Source organism: Serinus canaria, chromosome 21, assembly GCF_022539315.1.
Source record: "Serinus canaria isolate serCan28SL12 chromosome 21, serCan2020, whole genome shotgun sequence".
Classification (NCBI taxonomy): domain Eukaryota; kingdom Metazoa; phylum Chordata; class Aves; order Passeriformes; family Fringillidae; genus Serinus; species Serinus canaria.
Window position 1 is genome coordinate 1,230,861 of NC_066334.1, and position 24,786 is coordinate 1,255,646.

General features: G+C 50.7%; 3 protein-coding genes across 8 annotated transcripts in view; 2 read left to right on the top strand and 1 right to left on the bottom strand.

Moving 5' to 3' along the window:
• Positions 1–261: 261 nt before the first annotated feature.
• On the bottom strand, positions 262–2,890 carry MRTO4 (MRT4 homolog, ribosome maturation factor). The gene is made up of 8 exons (XM_009099605.3): positions 2,802–2,890; positions 2,396–2,454; positions 2,191–2,294; positions 2,019–2,100; positions 1,732–1,799; positions 1,253–1,404; positions 756–832; positions 262–562 (listed from the first exon to the last, which is right to left on the bottom strand). Exons 1-8 carry the CDS (start codon positions 2,827–2,829, stop codon positions 410–412), a joined length of 723 nt encoding a protein of 240 aa, XP_009097853.1. The 5' UTR covers positions 2,830–2,890; the 3' UTR covers positions 262–409.
• A 49-nt stretch (positions 2,891–2,939) lies between these two features.
• EMC1 (ER membrane protein complex subunit 1) lies at positions 2,940–15,035 on the top strand. 2 transcript variants are annotated; one of them, XM_018924702.3, is made up of 23 exons: positions 2,940–3,103; positions 3,193–3,317; positions 3,531–3,596; positions 4,159–4,252; positions 4,843–4,971; positions 5,088–5,214; positions 5,528–5,677; positions 6,334–6,501; positions 6,828–6,899; positions 7,315–7,374; positions 7,583–7,705; positions 7,907–8,003; positions 8,685–8,801; positions 9,623–9,822; positions 10,073–10,222; positions 10,559–10,720; positions 10,962–11,081; positions 11,292–11,429; positions 11,750–11,923; positions 12,471–12,681; positions 13,141–13,225; positions 13,753–13,882; positions 14,063–15,035. In XM_018924702.3, the coding sequence occupies exons 1-23, from the start codon at positions 3,003–3,005 to the stop codon at positions 14,240–14,242; spliced, it is 2,979 nt and encodes a 992-aa protein (XP_018780247.2). In that variant the 5' UTR covers positions 2,940–3,002; the 3' UTR covers positions 14,243–15,035. The 2 variants fall into 2 exon arrangements, with proteins under 2 accessions (XP_018780247.2, XP_050838571.1); XM_050982614.1 differs by lacking the exon at positions 2,940–3,103 and having other exon boundaries at positions 3,301–3,317; positions 4,023–4,252.
• Positions 15,036–15,608: 573 nt separating this feature from the next.
• Positions 15,609–24,786, top strand: part of UBR4 (ubiquitin protein ligase E3 component n-recognin 4) — an 85,416-nt gene continuing 76,238 nt past the window's right edge. For all 5 annotated transcript variants that reach the window (XM_050982609.1, XM_030232891.2, XM_050982610.1 and 2 more), the window contains exons 1-13: positions 15,609–15,775; positions 19,346–19,443; positions 20,295–20,398; positions 21,069–21,198; positions 21,284–21,423; positions 21,765–21,867; positions 22,401–22,542; positions 22,639–22,763; positions 23,451–23,575; positions 23,796–23,855; positions 23,983–24,173; positions 24,409–24,508; positions 24,626–24,763. In XM_050982609.1, the coding sequence (XP_050838566.1) occupies positions 15,645–15,775; positions 19,346–19,443; positions 20,295–20,398; positions 21,069–21,198; positions 21,284–21,423; positions 21,765–21,867; positions 22,401–22,542; positions 22,639–22,763; positions 23,451–23,575; positions 23,796–23,855; positions 23,983–24,173; positions 24,409–24,508; positions 24,626–24,763 (1,587 nt within the window). In that variant the 5' untranslated portion in view covers positions 15,609–15,644. The remainder of the gene's footprint in view (positions 15,776–19,345; positions 19,444–20,294; positions 20,399–21,068; positions 21,199–21,283; positions 21,424–21,764; positions 21,868–22,400; positions 22,543–22,638; positions 22,764–23,450; positions 23,576–23,795; positions 23,856–23,982; positions 24,174–24,408; positions 24,509–24,625; positions 24,764–24,786) is intronic.

The window sequence follows — 24,786 nt, forward strand, 5'->3', positions numbered from 1 at the left end:
GGACACGTTCCACTATCCCAGGGTGCTCCAAGCCCTATCTAGCCTGGCCTTGAACACTTCCAGGGATAAGGCAAAATTCCAAGGGTTGAGCTAAGTATCTTCTGTGTCAGAATAACAAACCCTCAGCATCTTTCCCTTTGGGCTCTATTAAAATTCCACTACATTTACACCCTTCCTGCCCAGTTTTCATGTTTGAGCTGGCATTTCTTCAGATCCCAGGATCCACCATCAGTAACAGGAGCAACAGCAGCAACAACTGTCTGAAGTTTCACATAGATATTTATATAAATATAAAAAAAGCATAGTTAGGTCATTTTCTATAAAGATCATCCCAGTCCAGGTGTACCCAGGAGAGGGAAATATCCTCCTCATTTTGTCCCTAAAAGAGAACTGTCTGGTGGCCAAGCTGTTAGTCCTCATTGCTGCCATCATCATCATCATCATCCTCCTCTTCCTCCTCCTCTGCTACATCTCCCACGAGCTTCTGGAAGTCTCCTGTCTCAGAATTCCACAGAAACTTCATGGTGACTTTAAATTCTGCCATCTCATAGCCAAAGAGTTTCTAGGAAAGGACACAAATGAACACAAATCTGTCATTCCTGCTTTACTGTCTCTGTGCCCAGCCTAGCAAAACAGTAAATTCCACTTCCAGGGGGAAGTGGAGCAAAGCAGGAACCAAAATAATTGCTGCTGGGTTTAGGGGATGTGTTAATGAATTCTTTTGTGTCAGGAAGCAGGGCTGCTGTGTTACTCACCAGCACACGGGCCTGTTCTGGGGTGAGAACATCCCCTTCCTTGCACACTTCATAATCCGAAAGCAGCGTCACCACTCCTGCAGAGCAAAACCCCTGGAAATAGGATCCCAGGCACTGGGGGCTCCCCTGGAACGTGGGGGCAGAGCCAGGATTCCCTCCAACACCACCCCGGAGCTGACACCTTCCCATGCAGCATCAGAGAACCCCAAGGAGATGGGTGAGATCAGCTCCAAAACCCCACACCTCGTTCCTGAGTGGGTTAATCCGAGCTGTTTCTGCTGGAAAAGGATGGCATTCCGCAGAAATCTGGGGCTTTACTCAGCCTTTGACACGACTTTGGGAACAACAGCACAAGGATAGAAGGAGTTCTAGCCCCAGCCCAACAAGGACAAAAGTGTCCCTTAGGTTTTCTCCAGCCCCGAGTCCTGCTCTGTGTTTAGCACTGTCCAGCAGGGATCCCAGCTGCACAGCCAAACCCCAGTCTGGCCCTGCTGTACCTTTCTTCAGCGCCGTGGGCAGCCCCAGCTGCCGCAGCTGTGGCTCCATGGAGTGGGGGAACTGCTCCAGGGGCCCCGTGTCCAGGCTGACCCCGTACGGAGCCTTGTTCCCAGCACGGGCAAAGTCTAGCTCCCGGAACCTGGAGAACCACCTGGGACAGAGGTGGGCAACAGGAGCTTCAGCTGGGGGAGGAATACCCCTGGGCTCAGACAGGGACTAGGGCACGACCTCCCCAGGATCTGGTGCTACTTAGGGAGGTTGTGGCTGCCCCTGGATCCCTGGAAGTGCCCAAGGGGGTGGAATGAGATGGGCTTGAAGGTCACTCCCAACCCAAACCCTTCCATGATTTCTGCTGTCACAGGAGGGGCTGACAGAGACGACTGGGAAAGGCCCATGAGACCATCCCTGCTCTAAGGGAAGCAGCGGGGAATGTGGGGGTTTTGTGGCAACAAAAAGGCTGTGCCAGGCTGGTACTCACTCATCCACCTCGTCCCTGGTGCGGTTGGTGAAGAGGAGCCCGACCTCCCCTCTCAGGTGTTTGCTGACCTGGAAGAAAGGAGCATCCATGGCAATTTGGGAGCAGCAGGGACTCACTTGCACGGGCTCAGTACTGCACTGCTGCACTCAACAGAGCCCTCTTGACAAGACACAGATGGATTCAGTTAACAGACCAGTGACCCCAGGATGTTATTCCAGGATGTTTCTCCAGGGTGTGGAATGCACCAGGTTAAGCTTTAGGACACCCAGAGGAAGCTCAGCTGGTACCTTGTGCAGGTTCTCCTTGTACTCACTGCTCGGCTCCCGGCCCAGCGCCACCATCATCACCTTGTTCTTCCCGAAGAAGATCCTGCCCGGGAGGAGCAGGAGGAGGAGGAAGATGTCAGCTCTGGAGCTCACCCCTTGGGCATCCCCCCACCCCGCACCACCCCCTGCCCACCTGCTGTGCTTCCAGGCGTTCCGCACATCCTTCAGCTTGTTATTCCTCATGTTGGCCACGGAGAAGACGAAGATGTACTTGTAGGTGTCCACACAGCGCCGCAGCTGCGGGGGAGCCGTTACCGGGACCAGGACGGGCACGGGGGGCGGGGGAAACGGGCAGGACAGGGGGAGGGGACAGGGGCCCAGGTCCGGGCCAGACTCACCTCGGCGATCAGCGCCTGCTTGGCTTCCAGCCCCTTGCGGGGCGTCCGCGTCAGGGACACTGCGGGGAGCGGAGCGGAGAGAGCGTCAGGGAGCGGTGGGGATGGAGGTGGGAATGGAGGACGGGAGAGGGGACCGGGAGGGAATGGTGATGGAGAAGGGAACGGAGATGGGCAAGGAGATAGGGATCGGGTAAAGGACAAGGGATAGGAAAGGGGAGAGGGAAGGGGGCGATGGATGGGGCCGAGAAATGAGAAAACGACGGAGAAAGGGACAGGAAGGAGACTGTGAAGGGGATGGGATCGAGGAATGAGAAAGCGACGGAAAAGGGGACGGGAGTAGGGAAGGGGGCTGGAGAGGGATGTGCCCGTCAGGGAGTCCGTGACTCGGTGCAAGCCCCGCTCCCACCTTTGCGGTCCCGCTTGGACTTGGGCATGGTTCCGCCGTGCTCCGAGGCCCCCGGGCCGCGCGCGGGCTGCCGGGAGCGGGCGGGGCTGTCCTTCGCGCTGCCTGCGCACTTCTCCCGGAGCTGACGCCCTTTTCCCGCGCAGGCGGCGGCGCGGGCGGCCCCGCGGCGCAGAAGGCCCCCCGGGCGCCGGGGTCGCTGTCATGGCTGCGGGGCCGCTGCCGGTCCTGGTCTTGCTGCCCGTCCTGGTCCTGCTGCCTTTGTCCGCCGCCGTCTACGAGGACCAAGTGGGCAAGTTCGACTGGTGAGCGCCAGGGTCCCGGCGAGTTGGGTCCCCGTTCCCGCGGACAGGCCCCAGTCCCATTTCATCGGCGCTGCCGTTCCTTCTCGCAGGAGGCAGCAGTACGTGGGGAAGCTCAAGTTCGCCTCCTTGGAGGCCTCGCAGGGCTCGAAGAAGCTCGTTGTAGCTACGGAGGAGAACGTGGTGGCCGCCCTGAACTCGCGGAGCGGAGAAATACGTGAGTGCGTCTGCTTCGGGGCCGAGGGTCGCTGCGGGGGTGCCGGTGGCTCTCGGGAAGGGTAACGCTGCTGTGTGGCCCTGGCGGGCGGGAGGGCTCAGCCGGCGGCTCAGAGCCCTGTCCGAGGGCTGGCTCCCAGGTTTAACCCTTGTTAGTAACTCAGAAACGCCTTTGCGGGCACAAATGCCCTCTCTCTCGGTCGGTCTCTTGCAGTGTGGCGCCATGTGGACAAGGGCACCCCGGAAGGAGCCATCGATGCCATGCTGATCCACGGGCAGGGTAAGGGCTGTGACAGATGAGTGATGCCATGATTGACGCTCACAATTAACAGACAAATGTCATGTATATACGTTCAGAAGAGTTTTATAGATTTGTAGTTATGTTTTGCCCCCTCGTGTGGTTATCAAGGGACAGCTGGGATTGGGACATTTGGGGGGGTTATCACTATGGAACACCTGACCTCCAGTCAGGATTTGAGGAAGAGATCTCCACCACTGGCCAGCAAAGAAGGAGTCAATGGTCAGAACTTTGTGGGGGCTAAAGGGTTAAAAGGCCAAACCTCCATTGTGTGGGTGAGCACATGGTGGGGAAAATCCTCTGCTCCCAGCGCTGTAACCTTTTCTCTATTCAGTCTTCTGTTGTATTTTTGACAAGGTTTAATAAACCTTTCTAAATTTCTGAAAAGTGAGTTGCTGTTTCTCACAGGGGCACATGCCGGGGCTGGCAGGGCTCCTGGAGTGTGGAGCCAGCCTTGGAGCACAGGCTGGACATGCAGAGCCCATCCCTTTGTTGGTCCCTGGTGGGTGCCAGCGCTGTGTTTGTCCCCTCCCCTCCTCTCCAGATGCCATCACCGTGTCCAATGCTGGGCGAATTCTGCGCTCCTGGGAGACCAACATCGGGGGCTTGAACTGGGAGACCTCCCTGGACACTGGCAGGTGGGAGTCCCTGTCTGCAGGGGTTTGTTCTCCTTGTAGGGCTGTTCTGGGAAGGAAAAAACGGGTCATGGACTCGGTCTGGGCTTGCATTGTAGAGAAAGATTAGTCAGATGTAAAGGTTCCAGAACAAATTTTGGGTGAATTCTTTGTGAATGGCTGAATCTTGCAGAGAATCACTGAGGTTGGAAAAGCCCTCCCAGACCAATCCCCACCTTGTCCCCAGCCAAGAGCACTGAGTGCCACGTCTAGGATACCTCCAGGGATGGGCACTCCAAACCTCCCCAGGCAGCCCCTTCTAATGCTTGACAGCCCTTTCCATGGGGTAATTCCTGCTGATATCCACCCTGAGCCTCCCCTGGCCCAGCCTGAGGCCATTCCCTTTCCTCCTGTCCCTGTTCCTGGGAGCAGAGCCCGACCCCCACCAGCTGTCCCCTCCTGTCAGGACTTGTGCAGAGCCAGGAGGGCCCCCTGAGCCTCCTTTTCTCCAGGCTGAGCCCCTTTCCAGCTCCCTCAGACTCTCCTGGGGCTCCAGCCCCTTCTCCGGGGTAAAATAGGAAGAGAATTCCCTAATTGCTGGTGCCTGTGCTCAGTTTCCAGGGGGCTGCCCTGGTGGGGCTCCCTGAGGCAGTGAAGTACGTGGCAGTGCTGAAGAAGGCGGCCCTGTCTCTGCACTACCTGTCCAACGGGCACCAGAAGTGGGTGGAACACCTGCCAGAAAGGTGAGAACACCTCTAAGGAGAGGTGTGAGCCCTTGGCTTGGGGCTGCACCTGCCTTGTGCTTCTGCAGCCTTCAGTGTGAGAGGGTGATGCTTCATGCTTGCTGCCTGTCTTGCAGTGAGAGCACTCAGTACGAGCTGCTGTACTCCCGTGGCACCGGGGTGATCCACGTGGTTGGCATCGTTCCCCAGAGCCACCTGAACGTGCTGACCTTCAGTGTGGAGGATGGGGAAATCACAAGACAGGTAGGGGAGCCAAAATGCTGGATTTGATGTGAACAAATGCATTTCCAACCCGTGGTGTGGTGGGCAGAGAAATCAATTGTGCCACAGAGAACCCTCCTGAGGCATTGCCTCCACACCAGGGATTTCAAGGCTGAAGGCCCTGAAAGCCAAACTGATCTAGGCTGGCAGCTGTCAGCCAAGATTATCCACAACCCTCAGGCTGACAGGTAGTTTTTCTCAGTTGTGGCTAAAAATGACTGACTTAACTTGCCTTTGTGTGCACGTGGGTGCTGTGCAGGCTGTGTGCTGCTGAGCTGGCTGTGTCTCTCTGCAGGTGAGGGTGGCAGCCCCATGGCTGGGGGCTCTGCAGGGTCCCTGTGCTGTGGTGGGTGAGGCCATGCTGGTGTGCGTGGACGCGGCCGCACGCTTGCTGCACGTCTGCGCCCTGGACACCGAGCAGGACATGAGGAACATCCCCCTGCAGGTGAGCACTGCTGCAGGAGCACTCCCGTCATTCCTGACCCAGCTAGTCTGGTTCCAGTTGGAACTGGTTCCCTGTGGTGACAGCCTGGTCAGAGAGAGAGACAGCTAGGTAAGTTTTCCCAGAATCGACCTGGGAAACATGAGGGAGCTGCAGAGAGAGAATTCTAAACAATCTGCACCCAGTGTTTATAATAAGCTGTATTGCCCATATGTTTGTTTACCAAAGGGTGGCTTCTTAGCCAGTAGTGATGGTGTTTTAATTTAAAGGACCAGTCAGGTCCACCTGTAGTGAATTAGGGTATAAAAAACAACGGGTTTCTTAGCAAATTAGCCTTCTGTGAATGTCTTGAGAGTCTGTGTCACTCATCACCTGGTCCTGACCCATTATGGTGATATCTCCCCAGTCTCTTGGTGAACTGGGGGGTGATTGGAGGTGGGGGGGTCATGCTCTGTAAATTGAGGGGAGGGTGGGAAAACTTTTTGTCTGTTCTTCCTTCTGGATTAATGTCTTCTGAGCTTTGCTCTAATGGAGCCTCAGCCTTCCCTGCTCCTGCTCTGTCCCCTGGCTCAGGGAATCTCTGACTGCTGCTGAGGGGAGGGTGCTTTTGGTCCCACTGAATGATGACTCCCTAGGACATGTGCTTGTCTCCCCTGCAGTCCCTGGAGCTGGAGTTTGCAGATGACTTCCAGGCCAGGATCTTGGCCACTCAGCCCAGTGTGACCAGTGCCTCACGGACTCAGTTCTTCCTGCAGCTGTCCCCAAGCCACTTCTCCCTGCTGCAGTACAAGCAGGGGCTGCTCAGCCACCTCCGGGACTTCCAGCAGGTGAGAGATGGACCAGGGACAGGGCCAAGTGCAGCTGAACATCCTTCACACTCCTGGGCCAGCAGGCAGGTTCTAAAGTCCCAGTAACTCTGGGCAGCATGGCTCCAAAACCTGTGGCAGGTCAACTGCTCTGATCTTTATAAGATGTAGGATTTTTCCTGGTTTTGACCTGGGGCAAAAAACTCAGTTTAAAATTTGGCTATGACAGTTCATCTGCTTTTAATTTCACTTGGTTTTATTTACTTCACAAGTACTTTTTAGTGAGGTTTAGGGGTTTCTTTAAGGGTGTTTTTTAATGATTTATTTATATTTTTTTCCCTTTCCAGGCAGCTCTAGTGAGTTTTGCAACGACTGGGGAGAAGACAGTGGCTGCTGTCCTGACATGCAGGAGTGAACTGGTGAGCACAATTCCTGTCCTCTGGGACCAGCCCAGCTCTGGGGAAGTGCACTGGGGCTGAGTTCCACTGGTGTTTCACAGGCCCAGGGAGGGGGAGCCCCTTGAGGAAGAGGAGGATTTGATAAGTTTCAGTGATAACTCAAGCAGGGCTTGATTATGTCCAGCTCAGTGAATATCCTGTTTCAGGAAGGTGGGTATGTGACAAGGAATTACTTTCCTGATCCACAGAGGATTTCAGCTCTTGGGGATATCAAACATACTTTCATTTTTATCAGAAACAGAATAGAACAGAACAGAGCTGTTTCCTGCCTGATATCACAGGCAGGCTGAGATTTGTCAGGCAGTTGAAAACCTAATTTTTTCATCCTTTACTGGTGTCTGAAGCCATGTTACATCTCCTCTCATCCTCACTTCAGAAACCTGGAAGCTCTGATGGCCTCCAAGCTGGCAGCACTCTGGAGGATGCCCGGAGGCAGGTATGGGGTGCTCTTGTTCCCAAGTTCTTGTCAGTCCATTTTATTCCTTCACCTGCAGGAGCAGAATGACAGAGGTCTTACACCAGCTGTACAACCTAAAAATACAGCCTAAAAGTATCCTGAAGCCCCAGTGTTTGCTGGCATGGAATCCTGCTGCAGGATCTGGAGTGGTGTGGGTGTAACCCCTGTTTTCTGCCTATTGCTACAGGATTCCTTAACCTGCTCCAATCAAACCTACAACATAAACCTCTACCTGGTTGAAACTGGGCAAAGATTGTTGGACACCACAATCACCTTCAGCCTGGAGCAAGGAGGGGCCAAGCCACAGCAGGTGAGCAGGGAGGGGTTATTTCAGTCCTTGCAGTGCTCCCCCTTCCATGGTTTGGCAGGATGGGAGCCCTGCAGCCAAGGGGAAAAGGATTCCAAGGATTACAGCATCACTTTGCTCTGGTTTTACCTGATTTCTGCTGTCTTCAAGGAGATGATATGATCATTAATCTTGCTGTTTCCTTGCCTTTTGTTTTTTTCCCAGCTGTACATCCAAGTTTTCCTGAAGAAGGATGACTCTGTGGGCTATCGAGCCTTGGTGCAGACAGAGGACCACATGCTCATGTTCCTCCAGCAGCCAGGTGACCCCCAAAACCAGCTTCCTCCCTTTGTAACAGTCACCAGGAGAAAATCCTGTGTCCTCAAAGATTGTATTTTATCATTACTTTTTTTGGAAGCTGAAAAAATTAATTTAACTTTCCTTAGTCCCACAAAAGACACAGGACACTTTCACCCTCACCTGAACAAGCAATTCTGCCCTGCTTTGTGTGGGCAGAGCCTTTGGATTTCATGGGGTTTCTGCACATTTCAAAACTCTTTTTGTAGGATGAGAGTGTAAGTTCTGGTGTAGATCTTCCTCAGAGATTTTCAGAAAAGGTCCTCATGGCAAAAATGTTAATTTGCAGAAAAGATTCAAAGTCCCATCTCAGCGACAGGAATTTTGTGGGGCTCTAAAGGAATCCAGGAGCTAACAGTGTGAATCTCTTGTTTTAAATAGACTCAGTGACTGGAACCCTTCTAAAGCACCAGATTGCTTTTACTGATCCTGAGGTTTTTTTCCCAGAAGTGGCTCCTGTTGCATGAAGTATTTGTCTTTTACGAAATAATTAAGTTAATTATAGTAGATATTTATACCCTGTTTTGCATTTTGTTTAGAGATGATTGCATTTCAGGGTTGCACTGAAAGATACTCTTATATTGAGTGAGTTAGTTCCCAAATATTAAGTTGATTTTTCCAATATTCTGCTCTTATTTCTTTCCAGGAAAAGTTGTGTGGAGTAGAGAGGAGTCACTGGCAGAGGTGGTAAGCTTGGAGATGGTGGATCTGCCTCTGACAGGTGCACAGGCTGAGCTGGAGGGAGAGTTTGGAAAAAAAGCAGGTGAGTTTAACAGAACTACCTCTGTGAGTTTGTTTTCATTCCTAAATAAATGTGTTTATTGTTTTTTGTTTACTCTGAGCTGAGAGATTAATTTAAATCTCTACTGATGCCAATTAAAATGAGCAGAAATAAACCCTTTTCTGTCTAAACTTCCGAAATCTAATCCAGATGACAAGAATACATTACATTGTTATATTAAAAATCCACTCAGCAGCAGTAGGAGGGATTTGGGCCATGTCTCCTGAATGTTTTCTGTGGCTCTTTCTGGAAGACTTGTTTCCAATAGCTTTTTTTTTTTTGCTTTGTTTTGTCTTTCCTTGCTGTCCTGGATGCAGCCATCCAAGGTAACCCCATCCTGCATGGAGTGTGCTCTGCTCCTGCCTAATGCTTCTGGTGCCACTGGTCCCCCTGCTTGCTCTCCTCAGGGGCTGAAACAGAGTTGAAATCTGGTGTTTTGGTTACTTTAAGAAGTTGAATACAAACCCTGATTGGGCAGAATTAAGAATTTCTAATTGTTCTGAGTGCAGAGGGATTTCTGTAGAGGTGGGGGAGCTGTAGGTGGGCACAGTGAGAAGGAACACAAAATCCTCTGCATGAAGGTTTGCTTTCAGTTGATCAGGGCATATTTTGGAATGAGTGTGGAGTGGGAAAGGTTGGTAAATGCCAGAGTCTGTGACAGAAATGGCAGCTGTAACTTACTGCAGAGGGGGGGCAAGGAGCTAGCCCAGGTGTGTGCATGGCAGCGTTTGACAGCACACTTTCAGCTCTGGGGTGGGATGGGTGTGGTTTCCCTCCTGCTGTCACTGTGGTGCCCCTTGCAGATGGTTTGCTGGGAATGTTCCTGAAAAGACTCTCATCCCAGCTCATCCTGCTGCAAGCCTGGACTGCCCATCTCTGGAAGATGTTCTACGATGCCAGGAAGCCCCGGAGCCAGATTAAAAATGAGATTAACATTGACAATTTGGCCAGAGATGAGTTCAACCTCCAGAAAATGATGGTGATGGTCACTGCCTCAGGCAAGGTGAGGAGGCCAGGGCAGGAATCTGTTTCCAGGCTGGAGCAAAGAGTCTCAGCTTGGAATTCTCAGCCCTATTTTTAGCCAGGCTTGGGCAGAAATGATGGGGAGATGCACAGGGTGTTTGTGGTGGCTTTAAAGGAGGACTAGGACTCAGCTTTCTTAGGGATATGACAGAGAAGGACGTAGTGCTTGAATGGGAGAGATGTTTTCCTAAACTTTGGCTTTCCTATGTTTCCCTTGTGTTTTTCCTCAGCTTTTTGGCATTGAGAGCAGTTCTGGCACCATCCTGTGGAAGCAATACCTCAGGAATGTGAGACCAGGCTCCTCCTTCAAGCTAATGGTGCAGAGAACAACAGCCCATTTCCCCCACCCTCCACAGTGCACCCTGCTTGTCAAGGACAAGGTGAGGCCCTTTCCTGCCCCTCCACTGGGCATGGAAATCTGCCCTTGGACAGGGCAATAAAACCATCTTCTTTGGGCATCATCTGGTTGTCACTGATGAGGGGATGGCAGGGAAGAAAGATGTGGAGGGAAGCAGACACAGAAGCCTAGGTATGATTGTGGTTGTTATGGACAAATGCAGGATAAATGTTTGGACAAATGTGTGTTTCCAAACAGAATATTTTCAGGATGGAGTGGCTGAACACAGGGTATGAATAGTCAACACCAGCAAGTAACAGTTCAAAAAACCCTTTGTTTTGGACTTAAAAAAAAAGGCAAAACTTGCCCTGTTTTTCAGGAAACCAATATGAGTTTTCTGTACGTCTTTAACCCCATCTTTGGGAAGAGAAGCCAAGTAGCTCCTCCTGTTCTGAAACGTCCCATTCTCCAGACTTTGCTTCTGCCTATTATGGATCAAGACTATGCCAAAGTGCTGCTCCTGATTGATGATGAGTACAAGGTAAATTGCTTTGCCTGGAGACAGTTTTCTTTACATTCTGGTTAATTATTCTCCTCTGTTTTGGAACAAGATGGAAAAAAATGCTATTGAGCCATATTTCACACAAAACTATGAGGTTATTCTGGTAAGACAGACCTTATTTTGATAAACATGTTAGAAATAATCTTTTTGGTTCATTCTGGGCTGGATTTTTTGTCTGTATCAGTTGTTTTTAACCTGTGTTTCAACTCTTCTTTTCCAGGTTACACCTTTCCCAGCCACTAAAAACGTCCTTCGCCAGTTAGAAGAAATAGCCCATTCCATCTATTTTTACCTAGTTGATGCTGAGCAAGGAAAACTCTCTGGATTCAGGCTGAAAAAGGTATGGAAGGCCCATTGCATTTCCCTGAATGCCCTGTGGGTAATGGCAGATCTCAGTTCCCTTCATGGAGCTTTGCTCAGCTGAACCTTCAGCCTCAAAAAGCACCGAAGGAACTTGGGAAATCCCAAAGCAAGGGAATCCGCATCCTGCTGGTGGAGATGGTGTCCTTGGAAGATGAGATCCAAGCTCCCACATGCTTTTTCCCTGCAGGACCTGAGCACAGAGGAGAGCTGGGAGGTGGCCATCCCCACGGAGGTGCAGAGGATTGTGACTGTCAAGGGGAAGAGGTCCAACGAGCACGTGCACTCCCAGGGCCGCGTGATGGGCGACCGCAGCGTCCTCTACAAGGTGCTGCTGCAGCTCTCTGTTGGCTTTTTGTTGAGGGCTTATCCTGTGGGAAGATCCCAGTACCATTCCCTACACTGGGATGAGCTGCCCTGTGGTGCCAGTTTTTCTTTCTGGGCACCAGTGTCTCTGTGGAAGAAGGCTCATTTTGATGTTTTAATGCGGCAGTTAAGTCAGTCGGTCTGAAATTGTGGAAATAGCAGCTTGTTCTAGAGGTGATTTATGCTAATTTGTTCACAACATGCCCAGTGCCAGATGAAGAGAAGGAAGGAGGTGTCTGTGGCACTGACAGGGGGTCTCAGCTGTTTCTCCTTCATCCCTAGTCCCTGAACCCCAACCTGCTGGCCGTGGTGACCGAGAGCACAGACATGCACCACGAGCGCGCCTTCATCGGGATCTACCTCATGGACGGGGTCACGGGCAGGATCATCCACTCCTCCGTGCAGAAGAAGGCCAGGGGGCCTGTGCACATGGTGCACTCTGAGAACTGGGTGGTGGTAAGCTGCTGCTTGTTTGGGGTTGCCCCTAAAATCACCTGCTGGACAATGTTAAGGTGATAAAAATCAGTGACCTGTAACGAAGGTCCTTCATGGTGCAAGTATGGCAAAATACACGTGTAATGGCAGACTCTGACAGTTTTGTAAGTTTAACAAATTAGTATACTTTAAGAAATCATATAGTTAGAGGGACAGTGAATGATCCCCCCTTTCAATTCTGCCCCCTCTGAAGCCCCCCCTAGCTTCTAGCTTCCCATTTATTATGTCTGTGATAGACGGAGAAAATTAGATGCCTTTGGCTCACTATATAGGAAAGACTAAATAAGATTCCAACAAGGTTTGCTTATTGTTCTGAAATCTAAGAGAGGGGTAGGAAGGTGCTACAGTTACTTAAGGAGCTATGTAACTATATTACAGTAATCTACAGAGCTACAAATATATGGGAAATGTATAAAAAGCAAAATTCTTTTTGGCATGGAGGCAGTTTAGTGACCACCCTCTGTGATTATTGGATATTCCCTGATCCTCCTGAAACTCCTGCTTGCAGTACCAGTACTGGAACACGAAGGCCCGGCGCAACGAGTTCACGGTGCTGGAGCTCTACGAGGGCACAGAGCAGTACAACGCCACGGCCTTCAGCTCCCTGGACCGCCCCATTCTGCCCCAGGTCCTCCAGCAATCCTACATCTTCCCCTCTGCCATCAGTGCCATGGAGGCCACCATCACCGAGAGGGGCATCACCAGCCGCCACCTGCTCGGTGAGTGCCTGCTCGGGGAAAGGGGAGCTCTGAAATCCAACAAAATGCACTTTGCTGCCAAAAAGTCATGCCTGGGGGTTGTGCTGGGCTCCTGCAAGGGCAGGGATAAGCACCAGGAGTGTGTCTCTGTTGGTTGTCAGAAAATGCTGTCAGGAATGCCATGAGGTGCCAGACTCTTTCCAGTGGTGCTCAGAGCAGCAGTGGCTGTAAACTAAAACCCAGTGACTTTGACTTTCACCACAACACAAGGACCACTTTTCTTTGAGGGTGGCAGAGCAGTAGCACAGGTGCCCAGGGAGGGTCTGGAGACATTCCAAACCCACCTGGATGCATTCCTGAGGCACCTGCTCTTGGTGACCCTGCCTGGGCAGGGGGGGTTGGACTGGGTGATCCAGCCCTTCCAGCCCTCCCTTTTCTGGCATTCTGTGATTTTTGAGATGCTTTTCCTTTAATGCACAGTTGGGCTTCCCTCTGGGGCCATCCTGTCCCTTCCCAAGGCTCTGCTGGACCCTCGGCGCCCGGAGATCCCAACGGAGCAGAGCAGGTAGGGAAGTATGAGAAACTCTCTTCTGGGCTCTGGAGAGAGCTGGATTCTGTGTGAAGAGGAAAAACTTGTCCTGCCTGGACTCAGAGAAGTCTTGGCACAGAATGAAGGGAAGCTCCTTGAGGTCAGAGGTTGGACTTGATGATCTTAGAGGTCTTTCCCAACCTGAAGGATTCCGTGCTTCTGTCCCCAGTCTGTGCTGATGGGATGCATTTGTCTGTATTACAGCAGGTCAGTGGTTAAACCAGCCTGGTGTCTGTATTCTCAGGGAGGAGCACTCAGACGAAATGGATTTTTTTGAGTTACACTTACTTCTAAAACTTTGGCTTAGCCTGACCCAGTTGATACATTTGGTTTTGCTCTGAGTTGATACATTTGATTTACAGATTCAAATTTTACATTTGAATCTGCAGTGGGAAAAGCTCTCAGATTTGCTGGTTTAGGGTAGCTTTTGATAATCAGGGGACACTGGTGGCACCTGCTGTGTGCTGCCTGGCTGGGGTTTGATGTCTCGTCGTGCCTTGCAGGGAGGAGAACCTGATCCCCTACTCTCCAGATGTGCAGATCCATGCTGAGAGGTTCATCAACTACAACCAGACCATCTCCAGGATGAGGGGGATTTACACAGCCCCCTCTGGCCTCGAGTCCACTTGCTTGGTGAGTGCAGGGGCGAGGCCTCAGTGTGGCATTTGGGGGTGGATCTGAATTCTCTTAACTCCCATAATGGGCTGCTTGCAGCGCAACCATCGCTCCTTTCCGTTCCTGTCACCTTGAGGGGATCATTTTGGGGTTTTGTGCTCCAAGCTGCATCCCCAGTTCCTGATCTCCCCCCTGCAGGTTGTGGCCTACGGGCTGGACATCTTCCAGACCCGGGTGTACCCCTCCAAGCAGTTTGATGTGCTCAAGGATGACTATGACTACGTGCTGATCAGCAGCGTCCTCTTCGGGCTGGTCTTTGCCACCATGATCACCAAGAGACTGGCCCAGGTGAAGCTGCTGAACAGGGCCTGGCGCTGAGGGAGGCCCAGCCTGGAGAGCAGCTGGGCTGGGATCCCAGCCCCCCCAGGGATGGATCCACAGGCCTCTATTCCATTTGGCTGGAAGATATTTGTGAGGAAAAGCTGCTGGAGGAACAAAACCCGCACTGCCCACGTGTCTCCCGCGAGGAGAAACAGAAGAGATGAAAAATAGAGACTTTTTTAGTCTGGTCTGACTGAAAAAGAAGCTCCCAAATCTCCCTTAAAGCCCCAAAATCAATGTCTCCCTGGTGTTGGTGAAGAGAATGGTGAGGATGTGTGTCCTGCTCATTCTCAGCTCTCCCTCGGTGCCAGTTGTGCCCCACATCTGGAAGAGAGGAGGGTTGTTGGCTGTGCCCCACATCTGGCAGCGAAGAGGGTTGCTCCTGCTGAGAGGAAGAGACCTTGGGTGATTTCTGTAGGAAAAATGTTGGGATTTGGGTCTCTGGCAGTGGGAAATGGCCTCATGGAGCCACTGACAAAGCTGCAGAGCGACGGGAAGAATTTGAACCGAAACCCTTTCCCTGTTCTTTATTTATTATGACAACATCAGTTACTTCCCATTTGTTTCCAAATTTTCCTGCATTTTTTTGTGTTCAAACCTGGGGTTAAGGTGGTGTGGTTGAGGGGGTGGAGCCTCTCAGCATTTCCTTCCAGCTCGCGTCTCTGAGCACTGTCAATTTTAGTTGTTAAGATCCAGTTTGACATAGAGTTTGACCCCCGGGAGTGGCCCTGTCCCCCACACCCCGCAGTGTCCAGATTCCAAAATAAAGCTGCGGGTTTGGGCTGCTGAAGTGTTTCTTGGGCTATTTGAGTGGCTCGGGGGGACCATTTAAGTGGGCATTTGCGGGTGTTTAAGTGGGTTTGGAGGGATATCTAGGTGTTCTTTAGGCATTACTGAGGTGATTCTGCAGGGCTGTTTAGCTGGGGGTTTGCGGCTATTGCGGTGTTATTGAGGTGGGTTTTGGGGCCGTTTAAGAGGTTTTATGGGGCTATTTCAGTGCGTTTTGAGCTACTTAAGTAGGAATTTTTGGCTGTTTAAGTGGGGATTTTTTGGGGATTTACGTGGGGGGGGGGGTTGTTTCCTTATTTAAGTGTTTTGGGAGACTCTTGAAGCAGGGGTTTTTTTCGCTTTTTGGGGTTTTTGGATGATTTCTCGGGCCGCTCCAAGCCCTCCCTGCCCCGGGGCAGCCGCGGGGGCGGGGCGCGCGCACGGCGCATGCGCCAAGCCCCGCCCCTCCTTCCCAGCGCCGCGCACGCGCCGCGCGCCAAAAGTTGCTGACTCACGCAGTGCGCACGCGCACGCGCCGCGGGCCAATGGGGCGGCGCGACGTTGCGCGGTCGCCGCCCCGCCGGCAGGGGGCGCTGTGCGCGCCGCGGCCCCCGGCCCAGCGCAGCCCAAGATGGCGGCGGGCGGCGCGGGGGCCGCGGCCGGGCCCGGCTGGGACGTGGCCGTGCGGCCGCTGCTCTCCGCGTCCTACTCGGCCTTCGACATGAAGGAGCTGCCGCAGCTGCTCGCCTCGGTCATCGAGAGGTGAGCGAGCGCGGGCGGGGGCTGCCGACCCTCGGCGTCGCCCGCTCAGGGGCAGCGCTGAGGGTGCCGCTGCGGGAGCGGCTGAGGCGGGGCCCGGCCGGGTGTGAGGGGCCCGGTGCCGGGCTCGGTGCCCGGCGGGGCTGTGGCTGCCCGGGCAAAGCCCCGAGCTCCGTCCCCGGCTCTTCCCGTTGTCCCGGGGCCGGAGCTATCGGAGGTGCCCTCGGGCCCCATAACGGGCTGAGGGTGCTCGCCCGGCCGCAGCACCTCGGACAGGCGCCCGCCGAGAGGCTTCGGGACTGTTCTTGTGGTTTTGCTTTTGTCTAGGCGTGTCACAGTTTACCCGGTTGGGCCGTGGGAAGTGTTGTCTCACCGGGCTCGGGGGTGACCAGACTTCCCTCCAAGTCTTTTCCACTGCAGTGCTTCTTCTATTTTAAGTCGAAATAAAGCAGAACCAAATCAAATCTGCCTTGTCTTAACCGCACAGGTTGGACTCAGAGCATAAGAGTACCCACTGCAACTAGTTAATTCAGCTTGCAGCTTGTTTTATGATCTAAAACACGAGATGTGAATGCCACAGCATCATGCTCAGTTACAGAGATATAACCCCGGCCACAGTAAGTTGTTAGAAAACATAAAATAACCAGTGCACTGAGGAAGGTGCTAAAATAAAGTCTTGAGGTGTTTTGTTTAATGTAGAATGGCTGAGTGTGCAGTGGACGCTTTCAGGTTCAAAGAGTTAATTGGAGGAGTTCTGTGCCTGCACACAGAGCAGTTGTTCCCCTGGGAGCTGCACCCTTGGTGTCCATGGGTTTGGGCTGTTCTTTGGCCACTCTTTGTTTTAGGGACCATTCCAGTGTCACTTTTCCCTGAGGAGCTCTGCTGTCCCTGTGCCTAAAGTTCATTAGTGGAGTGTTCCATCCGAGTATCCCAGGGACACTGGAGCGGATCCACTTGAGTTCTGGGAGAGAGCTGTTTCCTCCTTTAGAGGCAACCTTGGCTCTGTTTTCCACTTGAGACAGCAGTTTGTTGCCTCCAAGCAGTTCTGCCTGGGGTTGGAGTTGTGTGTCTAGTGGTCTGGCAGGATTTGGGCTCTTGCAGGATGGTATTTTTTGTTTCATGCCTTGCTGTGGTGTGCTAAATGACAAAGGAATAAATACAACTTGTTTGTGTCTGGAGCTGTGTCTTTCTGTGCTGAACAAGAACCTGTCTTTAGATTTCCCACAGAAAATCTTTTATGTGTTCGAGTTATTTTTAGGAGGCAGTTGTTAAGCTCTTGATGGTGTCAGCCAACCCCAAAGTGGCTAGATTTCCCCTTAAATAAACTTGGTGTGGTGACATTGAAATCACCAGTATTACTCTTTTCAAAATAAAACAATAAACTCCTTTTTTACCTACTCTGGTATTTCATTTATAAGTTTAACCGTCATGAGGTTACCAGTTAGCAGGTGTCCTCAAGAATTGACAGAAATTAGGCCCTTATTTGACATAAATAATGGAAATGCTGCCTTGGAAAGGTGCAGCTCTGTGAAGTCTCTTCAGGCTGGTTTTTGAGGAAGGGGTTTCCACAGGGGCATCTGCACCTGGAGCAGTGCTTTCCCCAGGAGGAGGCTGCTTTGGGCCCACTGCCCCAAGGACAGCCTGTGTGTGGGGCTGTCAGGACTGGAGACAGACTGTGTTTGGGGCTGTCAGGACTGGAGACAGGCTGTGTTTGGGGCTGTCAGGACTGGGGGAGCAGAGCTGAGGCAGGAGCTGGGGTTTGGTGCTGATTAACCTGCACAGTGACAGTGAGACTTCTCTCAGCCTGAGCAATGAGCTTCCCTGGGAAGCAAAGCCCCTCTAAGCAATAAAGCACAGTCCAGAGGCTGAAAAGTCATTATTAAAGCTCACTGTGTGCTCAGAATAACGCTCCAGCACATCCCAGATTGAGCTGTTATCTTCTGTCCATGGTTACTTGCAAGGATTGATGATGACTTGACTGCTGCCTTCCACTTTGCATTATCATCCACAGTGTGCTTAAGTCAAACTCAAACCTCCCATTGGCCAATCCCTATCTGGTGCTGGATTCTGCACCTCTGTGTTCTTTATACCCTCTGGGCACTGTGTGGTGCACAGCTTGACCTATGCAGTAATTTAGGAGCTGTCAGCCTCTCCTGTACTCTGTTATTCCCAAATTGTTCTAATTTGTTCTCTTAACAATGCTTACATACATCTACTGCTGCTGGCTTGCAGCTGGGCCTGAGAGGTAGGTGAGCAAAATGAATGTGTGGAAAGGAGAGAGCAGAGGCTGCTTTGCCTGTTCAGTCCTTGGGTTCCTTCCTCACCAGAGCAGTTCTGGCATGGAGGGTGAGTGAGACCTGAGGTGTTGGAACTCGGTCGTGTGACACTGTTGAATATATCCCAGTAAAGCCTCTCTTAATTTTCTATTTTTCTATTTGTATTTCAGCTTTTCAGGCAGACTAAATAAAACCTCAGACCTAGGAAATCAAACTACAAAGCTGACAAGTATTTATTTTTGCTTGTTTTTGTGGAGAAATGGTTCTGTTCCAGAGTTGTTTCTGTTCTAGCTGCACCTCCTGTTACAGCTGTAAATGATGGCTTAGGCTGCAAAAAGGGAAGGTGACTGGGCATAAACTGGGCTTTGTTCAGGTCACTAGGGAATGGTGACATCATGGTTGGAGCTGAGTACGGCCTGTGCCATGGGCTGCTGCCCTCTGCTCCCCACCTGCCCTCCAGGAATCACCTCTGGCCCAGAGGTGGAGAAGCCTGTCTGGGTTTGGAGAGGCAAAGTGAAGCTGAGTCTAATAATCTGTTCTTCCAGCTTGCTTGTCCACATCACTGCATGAAGATGGGAAAGAAAGTAAATGATTGATTAGGAGGCAGATATGCACATCCCTTAGTCTTGTCACAGGAAACACAAGAACAAAAAGTAGGTGAGGAGGCAGAGCAGATTGTGTTCTCCGAGTCTGTGCTGGTGGGATGTGGTGGGACACGTCTAAGGTGTCACCTCTGCCATAGAAAGCTGATCTCTGAGGCCAGCTGAGAAGCCTCAGGGACTCTGCCTTAGCTGCCCAGACCCCTCCAGGTGGTCCCAGGTGCTGTGCCTGTGTGTGCTGTGGTTCTGCACTTGCCTGGTTTGATTCCTCTGATCTGCAGCCTTGCACAGGCTCCAACTGACTCTGTGCCATGCTGGGAAGGGAATGCCTGTGCTCCAGGCCTGGCAAATCCTGCCAGCCTTAGCAGAACACACAGTCCAGGCTCTCTGGGCAGCTGAGTTTAGAACAACTTAAAGGTTAATGAGCCTCTGGCAGGGAGTGCAGCTGGTAGAGCCTGACCTGTTGATACTGTGGAGGAGAAACACTGGCAGCACAATATTTCCTTACAATTCCTGTGTGGGTAGTGATGCTGATGCCATGATCTGGCTGCTGCTGGAGGACTCAGCCCCGGGGACACGAGGGTTGTGTTCCCAGTGCTGTCACCTTGCCTTGCCCCTGTCATGGGACACATTGGGGTGCTGGGTGGTGGTGCTGCTGTGCTGGGTCTGGCTGACCTCTGTCCCCTTCTCCCTTGCAGTGAATCTGAAATCCTGGACCATGACAAGCAGTACGAGCCTTTCTACTCCTCCTTCATTGCACTTTCCACACACTACATCACTACTGTGTGTGGTCTCAGTAAGTGCTCCTTTGCTTCTCTTGCTCCTGTGTAATGACTGGATGCAGTAAAAGTAAATCAGAACTGTTGATTTTTGTATTTGTTTTTTGCCCTCTTGCTGAATCAGACTTTAGGGCCAACGTTGCTGGCCTTTGCACCATGAAATGTCAGCTCTGATGGAGAGAGAAGTTTGTTGATGAGAGTGTTTGGCCACCAACTCCTGGATGGCGTCGCCTTTTTGGCTGCTTATTCATTGACCTGATTTAGTTTTTGGTCGAGTGTTTAAATCAGTGTTCAGGATTTTTAGATTATCCTTCAGCAGTTAGAACACTGCCATCCCTGGAAATGGCCAAGGCCAGGTTGGATGAGGCTTGGAGCAACCTGGTCAAGTGGAAGGTGTCCCTGGCCATGGCAGGGGGTGGGACAGGATGGGATTTATGGTCCCTTCCAACCCAAACCATTCAGGGCTTTTGTAGTTACATTACTGTGTTTGAGTTAATGATCAAAACATTGTGACTCAAGATATTTTCTGTTATTTTGGCTGACAATTTAGCAATTTCAACAAAAAAAATGGGCTTTGTGAACTTGTTGCATGTTCTTCAGATTTCTGTCAGCATTAAATAATGTTGCTGGAGAACCTACTTTATCTGTCTGAATTCCCCTGTCTGGCAGAAGGAATTATCCTCTCTTTGCTGACATTTCTTGGGTTACATTGTAATGAGACTGAGTTTATATTGCATCTGTGTTAGGCAGGAGAGATTGAGTGTGTACCCACACTGCAGAGCATCCTGCTTTATTGACACCATTGGGAGCTTATTACCCTGGGCTGTTTTAAAACTTACTCTGAGTACAAGGATGTGCTTTTTTTCAGTACCCAGAAACCAGTTGCAGTCAGTGGCAGCTGCCTGTAAAGTCCTGATTGAATTCTCCCTGCTGCGGCTTGAGAACCCAGATGAAGCATGTGCTGTTTCACAGGTGAGACAGGTTTGGACCTCCTGGGCCAGCCACAGTGTGAGATGGACTTTGGGCTCTAATTCTGAAATACCTGCTCTGATGTTGAATGCATGAAGCAAAATTAATGAAACTTTTAAAATATTTAAGGTGTACACTTTGCTAGACTCTGATTCCTGCCCCTTTGCATTCTATAGTCAGAATCAAAGCTCACTCACAACTCGAAAGGTGTGAGTATAAACCTATAAATAAAGGTGACCTGAAGCCTTGGTTAATTCAGTTCGTTTCCTGCACTCTGGTTTGGTTTTGTGCAACAGCCTGGGTCACAGCTATCTGTTGAGTTTTTAAAGATGTTTTCTTGCCTGATTGTATTTCTGTCTTGTGGGAAAGATTAAATATATTTGAAAGAGGGAAGGCCTGTGAGGAGTGTTCCCGTAATGTTGTGTGTCACAGCAGAGAGAGCTTTTCCAGGTGTTTTCCATGGGAAGCACAGGCAGTGTCAGTGACCCGGATTACCTACATTCAGGGATGTGTCTCCATCCTTGGGAGAGATCAGAGTGGCTCAGAGCAGTTGCAGTGGCCTCACCAGCTGAAGCTGCATTACTCTTAATCCATCTACTTAGAGTAAACGATATAGAGGAGGGATTGGAATTGAGACAGTTTAAATCGTACTTGATGTCTCTGTTTTCTGTAGAAACACCTCATCCTGCTGATCAAGGGGCTTTGCACGGGCTGCAGCCGCCTGGACCGCACAGAAATCATCACCTTCACAGCGATGATGAAATCAGCCAAGTTGCCTCAGACTGTCAAAACCCTCTCTGATGGTAGGGAGGGGCTTCAGCCGTGTGTGTTTCACTGCAGCACTGGAGTCAGGCACAGAAAATCTGAGGTTTGCTGTTTTCCCTGCAGTTGAGGACCAGAAGGAATTGGCCTCCCCGGTGAGCCCAGAGCTGAGACAGAAGGAAGTGCAGATGAACTTCCTCAACCAATTGACATCAGTCTTTAACCCCAGAGTCTCGTCATCACCATCAATCACAACAGAGACACAGGTAAAAAAACCTCTAAAACAGAAACAGTCTGAATTTCAACAACATTAACATAGTGCAGGGAAAGACAGAGGTCTTTAAGTGGTGCTTTTCGATACAGGTGTAAAGAGAACCTTCCTTAAGTACATAAATCCTGCTTGCATGGGATAAATGGCAAACAAGCAAATACTGTTTGTGCTGCATTGGCAATACTGGATTTGTTTCCTCATGGAATGCAGCATTCACTGACATCCATGGCTGTTTGGAGTTGTGCTGCTGATACACCTTGCTTCTGTGTAGAGACTTAGAGAAGTACTGTGTATTTTTAGTGCTTCCATAATATATTTAGTATGTGTTTGCTTTAGGTGGAAGGAGAGGGCGAGGATCAAGCTGCCACAGATCAAACCTCTGCAACAAAGACCAAGAGCATATTCATTGCTCAGAATGTGGCCAGCCTGCAAGAACTTGGTGAGAATCAGCTTTCTAGCCTGGGGCCAAAAAAGTACTGGAAAAATGTCTCTCCAGTGTTACATCTCACAGCTCTGAGTGGGAAGAAACTCTCTGACCTAAAGGGTTCCCTGAGTTGCCTGGTCAATCACCAGGGGATGTTGTGGCTGAAATGGAGTTTTTATTGCAGAGATGAGCTCAGTGTATTTGTGTATGGAGGGTAAATTAGGTGCACAGTATGAAATACCTTATGGGATGGATTGTTGAGTAGATGTGGATTAGAATCACAGGATTGTTAGTGTCGAAAGAGACCTTTGGGATCATCAAGTCCCACCAGCTGTACCTGGTGTGTCCTGTAACGTGGACACAGAGCTTTGTGACCCCTGTTTACAAGTGTGGGCTGCAACTTCAGCAGCTGCTGTTGTAAAGCACTCTTTATCCAATGACCTCATCTCCAAGGGCATTTTCTCACCACCAAGAGCAATTAAGTCAATTACTGAGGGCCCTTAGGGCCGAATGAAGCAGTGACACAGCCCTGCTGCTGTGCTTGGCAGGTGGCTCCGAGAAGCTGCTGCGCGTGTGCCTGAACCTGCCGTACTTCCTGCGCTACATCAACCGCTTCCAGGACGCCGTGTCCGCCAACTCCTTCTTCATCATGCCAGCCACCGTGGCCGACGCCACGGCCGTGCGCAACGGGTCAGTGCCAGCCCTGCCCAGGGCATCCCCTCGTGCCCAGGGGATGTCAGGGGGGTCACTGGGTCTGCCCAGGGCTCACCCTGTGTCTTGCCGCAGGTTCCACTCGCTGGTGATCGATGTCACCATGGCTCTGGATACTCTGTCCCTGCCCGTGCTGGAGCCCCTGACACCCACGCGTCTTCAGGATGTGACTGTTCTTGCTCTTAGCTGTCTCTATGCAGGTGAGTGAATCTCCAGTAGTTTTTTGGTGCTTTTGGCTGTGCTTTGTTACCTGCATGTTCGAGGCTCAGCCCACAAGTAGCTTTTGTTTCTCAAGAATTTGAAGCTCTGCAGCACATTGTGGTGATCGGGTTAATATTGAAGTTGTTACTGATATGTTCTGCCACTGTTCCTGTCAGTATCTAAGAACTGACTGAAAGAGTGACTGTTCCTGTCAGTATCTAAGAAAGACTGACTCAACATTTTCTTAACAGCCTGTAATTTCTGCTCCTTCTTTTTATATTCAGAGCATAATACATTTTTACTTTAGGCTTCAGCTTAATTTGTCATAGCCCCAAATCAGTCTTGTTTCCCAGGAGTGGTTTAAGCACACCAGAATCCTGAGTGTTTAATTGGTATGGGGGAGATTTTAAGGAGCTGTGGCACTTGAGTCTAAAGATTGTCTTAAAAATTATATTGAATTACATGGTAAAACATTACCTCCTTTAACTGCTCCCATGTGTTTCTGTAGGGGAAGACTTCATTCTTTTGAGGGTACTAAAGTTTTTTTAATCTTTCGCTGTAATAATTCCCTGCTCCATCAAGTTGATGGACACATTCAATACCACATGTCTTAATGTGCTAAATAGGAACATTTTGTCCCAAGACTGGCTCTTCCTAAGAATATCCCTGCACTTGTTTTCCCCGAGGTGTGAGCGTGGCCACCTGCATGGCCATCCTGCATGTGGGCAGCACCCAGCAGGTACGAACCGGGTCAACGAGCTCCAAAGAAGAAGATTATGAAAACGATGCTGCTACTATTGTACAGAAATGTGTAAGTAAACCACAGAGTGTTCATTGTTTTCCTCCTCAGCAAGCGAAGAGCACAGAATTTGTGTTTGTTTGCATTGCAATACACAGCTATGATTTTGGGATATAGCCATTGCTGCTAAAGGAGTTAAAGGGGTAGAGGGTAAAATACAATTGCATTTGAAGTTTTTATTTTTGTTGCTGTCTGGTGGGGTGCCTTACTCAGGTTTTGGCTTTATTTGTAGCTTGAAATCTATGAAATGATAGGACAAGCCATCAGCAATTCACGCCGTGCAGGGGGGGAGGTAAGATTTCCGTCTCAGTAACTTTTTTACCCTTTTTGTGCCGGTGTACTTTGGCATTTGGATTGACGGTGTTTTGTCTTTTTGGTGCTTTTTTCTCCCCGCTTCCCCACGACTTTTGGCACGATAGCATTATCAGAACTTCCAGCTGCTCGGGGCTTGGTGTTTGCTGAACAGCCTCTTCCTCATCTTGAACCTCAGCCCCACGGCCTTGGCTGATAAGGGGAAGGAGAAGGATCCCTTGGCTGCTCTTCGCGTCAGAGACATCATTGCTCGCACTAAGGAGGGCGTGGGGTCTCCCAAACTGGGACCTGGGAAAGGGTATGTGACACCCCTGCAGGGAGCATTGGCCAGGGGTCTAACCAGCCCCAGCAAGCAGCTACTGCAGGGTCTTGTTGATGTCATGAAATTTTATCTCTATTTGCAATTCAAGTCCCGCGTCTTGGAAAGAAGAGAAGTTGTTGTCTCCAGTTTAGCAAAGCAGTCACTTTATTGAACATTTATTTATTTATTATTTTCCCCCTGAAATGACATTCTGTCCTTTCTGTTTCTGCAGGCATCAAGGGTTTGGGGTGCTGTCAGTGGTGCTGGCAAATCATGCCATCAAATTGCTGTCATCTCTTTTCCAAGATCTGCAGGTGGAGGCATTGCACAAGGTATGCAGGTAGCACGGACATTGTCCTGAAACATTTTGCCTTCTCCACTGATGCACGCTTGGAATTCTCCTACCAATTTCTTTTTCTTTCAATTCAATTTGAAATTCTGTCCTCCAGGGCTGGGAGAGTGACGGCCCTCCAGCAGTGCTGGATATCATGGCTCAGAGCACATCCATCCAGAGGATCCAGCGGCTCATAGACTCTGTGCCACTCACTAATCTGCTGCTGACTCTGCTCTCCACTTCCTACAGAAAGGTAGGAACTGGCACACAGCTAGA

Coding starts and splice junctions, on each gene's coding strand:
- MRTO4 (XM_009099605.3), bottom strand. CDS start 2,829: ATGCCCAAGTCCAAGCGGGACCGCAAAG. Junction 2,455..2,801: donor GTCCAAGCGGGACCGCAAAG/GTGGGAGCGGGG, acceptor CGCTCCCCGCAG/TGTCCCTGACGCGGACGCCC. Junction 2,295..2,395: donor AGCAGGCGCTGATCGCCGAG/GTGAGTCTGGCC, acceptor GCTCCCCCGCAG/CTGCGGCGCTGTGTGGACAC.
- EMC1 (XM_018924702.3), top strand. CDS start 3,003: ATGGCTGCGGGGCCGCTGCCGGTCCTGGTCTTGCTGCCCGTCCTGGTC. Junction 3,318..3,530: donor CTCGCGGAGCGGAGAAATAC/GTGAGTGCGTCT, acceptor GGTCTCTTGCAG/TGTGGCGCCATGTGGACAAG. Junction 7,706..7,906: donor GAGGGGCCAAGCCACAGCAG/GTGAGCAGGGAG, acceptor TTTTTTTCCCAG/CTGTACATCCAAGTTTTCCT.